The sequence below is a fragment of the Arachis hypogaea genome, chromosome 12, assembly GCF_003086295.3.
Source record: "Arachis hypogaea cultivar Tifrunner chromosome 12, arahy.Tifrunner.gnm2.J5K5, whole genome shotgun sequence".
In the NCBI taxonomy this organism is placed as follows: domain Eukaryota; kingdom Viridiplantae; phylum Streptophyta; class Magnoliopsida; order Fabales; family Fabaceae; genus Arachis; species Arachis hypogaea.
The window spans coordinates 34,108,185-34,112,381 of record NC_092047.1 but is presented as its reverse complement, the minus strand read 5'-3'; the positions used below and the strand labels follow the sequence as shown (position 1 = coordinate 34,112,381).

The 4,197-nt window shown below is 36.8% G+C and overlaps 1 protein-coding gene across 1 annotated transcript; it reads left to right on the top strand.

Moving 5' to 3' along the window:
• The first annotated feature begins 231 nt into the window (after positions 1-231).
• LOC112729955 (zinc finger BED domain-containing protein RICESLEEPER 2-like) lies at positions 232-1,773 on the top strand. The gene has a single exon (XM_025780083.1). It carries the CDS (start codon positions 232-234, stop codon positions 1,771-1,773), a length of 1,542 nt encoding a protein of 513 aa, XP_025635868.1.
• Positions 1,774-4,197: the final 2,424 nt, after the last annotated feature.

Genomic DNA, 4,197 nt, shown 5'->3' with positions numbered 1-4,197 from the left:
TTTTGTTTAATTAGTTATTTAATTTACAATTAGGTTTGTTGCTCATATTAAAAATGTCTGAGAGAGAGGAGCATTCAAATCCTGCTGTTCTTCCTGCTCATCCCTCATTACCTCCTCAACCTAGTGGATCTTCTGGGCGTAAGAATCGATCAGAGATATGGAAACATTTCATTCCAATCGAAGGGATAGAGAAGTATGCGAGATGTAAAAACTGCAACGGTCAAATAAAATATGCGGGGGGGAACAAGTGCTATGCGGCAATATTGGAAGCGATGTTTTGACTCGAACAATGAACAGAGCAAGAGACAAATGATAGAAGGGGGAACAAGTGGTCCTATATTCTCACTAAGTGTTACAAAGTTTGACCAAGCAGTATCTCGAAGTATCCTCACTGAGATGTTTGTGACTGAAGAGCTAGCTTTCCGATTTGTAGAAAGAAATATGTTTCAAAGGCTATTGCATAGCTTGCAACCTAAGTTTAAAATCCCTTCGCGTACTACATTGACCCGTGATATACTTTCTTTTTATGAAACAGAGAAAATGAAGTTACAAAGTTATTTCTCTCATCATTGTCAAAAAGTGTGCCTTACAACTGACACTTGGACAACATCGAGTCAAAATTTGACTTATATGTCTCTAACGGCACACTTTATTGACAATGATTGGAAGTTGCAAAAGAGGATATTGAAATTTTTCCGGGTTGAGGGTCATTCAGAAGAAGTACTTGGTAGAGCTATTGAAGGTTGTTTGGATGCTTGGAAATTGCATCAAGTTTTTACTGTAACGGTTGATAACGCAACTTCTAATGATGGTGCAATTTTATACTTGAAAAAGAGATTAAATGCATGGAATAGTCTTGTTTTAAAGGGGGACTATCTTCATATGCGTTGTTGTGCTCATATCCTAAATTTGATAGTGAAAGATGGCTTGAAAGAGATTGATGATTCAATTACAAGAATTCGCAATGCAGTAAAATATGTCAAATCATCTCCTATGAGATGTGAAAGCTTCAAAGCGTGCATTGAGCTGGAGAGCATCAATTATAAAGGACTTGTTTCTTTGGATGTCGAAACTCGGTGGAATTCGACATATTTAATGTTGGAAGCAGCATTAAAGCTTCGAGCAGCGTTTGATTTGCTTGAGTTGCAAGATGATAAATATATTAATGAGCTGAGCAAATCTTATGGTGTGCCTACGGATGATGATTGGACTTATGCGGAGTCAATTTTACCATTCTTGAAAATATTCTATGATGCTACATTGCGCATTTCTGGGAGTTTGTATGTCACTAGTAATAAATGCATGAAAGAAGTCTTTAGCATCGGAAGAAAAATCAAGTTGCATTGTGAAAATACTGATTTGAGCATAAGGTTAATGGCGTCCAAGATGCAAAGGAAATATGACAAGTATTGGGGAACTCCAAATGTCATTAACATGTTGTTGTTGATTGCAATTGTGCTTGATCCATGTCACAAGTTGGATTTTGTAAATTGGATTTTGGATGAGTCATTTGGTGTTGAAAAGGGAGAAGAACTCAAGTCAAAATTGTCTACTTGCTTGAATTCCCTTTATAATCACTACCAAGGCAAAGAAGATGAATCTCAAAGCAATCAAGATGCAATGATCAATGAAGAGGATGAAGATGATATCTTGAATATTTATTTGCAGTCAACTGGACGTGATTCAGATGCTAAATCTGAACTTGACAGATATCTGAAAGAAGATTGTGAGCCTAGAAACAAGTCGGCGGAGTTGGATATTTTGGGTTGGTAGAAGGAAAATTTAACCCGATTTTCTATTCTTGCACGTATGGCTCGAGAAGTTTTAGCCATACCGGTTTCTACAGTTGCTTCTGAGAGTGCGTTTAGTACAAGAGGAAGGATTATTGACCCTTATCGGAGCTCCTTGACACCATATATGGTGGAAGCTCTTGTATGCACTCAAGATTGGGTAATAGATGACCCATTTAGAGTAATTGAAAATTTTGAAGAGATTGAAAAAGCTGAACAAGGTAATATATTTTTTTTTCTTATTGCTTGTTTGTTACTAATTGTTAGTTTTCTATAATTAATGAGATATTTTTTTTATGTAGGGAAAAATTCTTCAACAAATGTTGGCACGCTTGTTTCTCTTGAAGATGATTAGAATATTGTAATGGGCCAATATTGTGTTAGTCTGTTAGATTTGAATTAGTTTATTTTAACTTCATTTAGGTTAGTATCATATTATATCATATTTTGAATGTTGTTATTGAACAAAAAGTAAGACCATGCTTTAGATTATTAGTATGTGAATATTTTATGATTCTTTCAACTTTTGATTTAGAGAGAGAGGGGAGAGAGAAAGTAGAAGGGAGAGAGAGAGAGAGAGAGAGAAAGGGAGGAGAGAGAAAGTGAAAGGGAGAGAGAGAAAGGGGAGAGAGAGAGGGAGAGAGAGGGGGATAGAGAGAGAGGAAGGGGGAGAGAGAGAGAGAGAGAAAGGAAGGGGGAGAGAGAGGAAGGGGGAGAGAGTGGGAGAGAGAGAGAGAGAGAGAGAGGAGAGAGAAAGAGAGGGGGTAGGAGAGAGAGAGGAGAGAGAGAGGAGAGAGAGGAGAAGGGAGAGAGAATGGGAAAAGGGGGAGAGAGAGAAGGGAGAGAGAGTGGGAGAGAGAGAGAGAGAGAGAGAGAGAGAGAGAGAAAGGGGGGAAGGGAGAGAAAAGGGGAGAGAGAGAGAGAGAGAGAGAGAAAGAGAGAGAGAGAGAGAGAGGAAGGGAGAGAGAAAGGAGAGAGAGAGTGGGAAAGGGGGGAGAGAGAGAGAGAGAGAGAGAGAGAGAGGAGGGTAGGAGAGAGAGAGGGGAAGGGAGAGAAAAGAGGAGAGAGAGAGAGAGAGAGGAGAGAGAGAGAGAGAGAGAGAGAGAGAGAGAGAGAAAGAGGAGGGGAAGAGAGGGAGAGAGAGGGTGTGAAAACTAGTTTTAGGCATAAACCAGTTTAAACTGATTTTTTTAATTAAAACCAGTTTTATTTTTATGAACTGGTTTAAACTGGTGCACTGTATTATAAACTGGTTTAAAACCAGTTTCTTATATGACAAAGCAGTTTGGTTCAGTTTCTAAACCATTTAAAATGGTTTAGTGCAGTTTCAGTTCAGTTTATGGAAAAACTGAACCATGCACACCCCTAGTTTTAGGATAGTTTAGGTTAGGTTTTCTTTCAATTCTCTCTTAGGGTTTGTAGCATTTTATAGTTCAACTTTGGTCTTGGATTTTGCTATCTCATTGTAAGTATTTCTTTAATTTCTCTTTTAATTACATTACTTGTTCTACACTTTCATCTATTTTCATTTCTCTTGTCAATATATGCATAGTTTGCAATTTTTGTTTTCTAATTGTTGAATTTGATGTTTGATGGCTTTTATATGTTTGTTTGAGTTTCCTTTATTGATTGTGATCATTTATGGTTCTTAGCTTTCCTTAATTTACCAATTTTGTCATGTTTTATGTTTATGCCCACTATGTGTTTGATGAAATGCCAATTTTGATTATGGGGTAATTTCCACCCCTTGACTTGGGAAAAATGAGTGTATGGATTACTAGAGCCATAATGTCCAACATTTAGTGATAATTCTTGGGTTGTTAATTGTTCTTGTTCCCACTAATGCTAATTTGTTGCTAAGGTAATTAGCAAGCAAGCTAGGATTTGTGGGTTAAGAATACTTATGCTCATTTAACTTACTCTCCAATGTGAGGGTTAACTTAGTGAGATTAATCCATCATAATTATCATAGTTGTGGTTATGTCAAGGAAGGGATTCCATAACTCATCCCAAGTCAAGGTTTTATTTATGTTTTGAACCACTTTTCCATTACTTTTTAGCCTTACTTGTTTATATTACATACATAGTTCTTTTGTTCTTTTATTACTTCATTAATTGTAATTTTGTCTTGTTCTTTAATTCCTTTATTTTGTTTACTTTCAATTATTGAAAACCCTTTTGATTCTCACAAGCAAAATTGTGTGCACTCTTTGGCATTAGTTCCTAGGGAGAACGACCCGGGACTTAAAACTCCCAGTTTATATTTGCTTTGAATTGTGATATCTTTTAGATTGAATTTTGATTGAGAGGATCTATTGCCGGTTTGGACTATACTAACAACGGAATTACTTTATCTAGTTTTTGGAATTGGCATAAATTCTCTTCTATCAGGATGGTCTGAATTTGC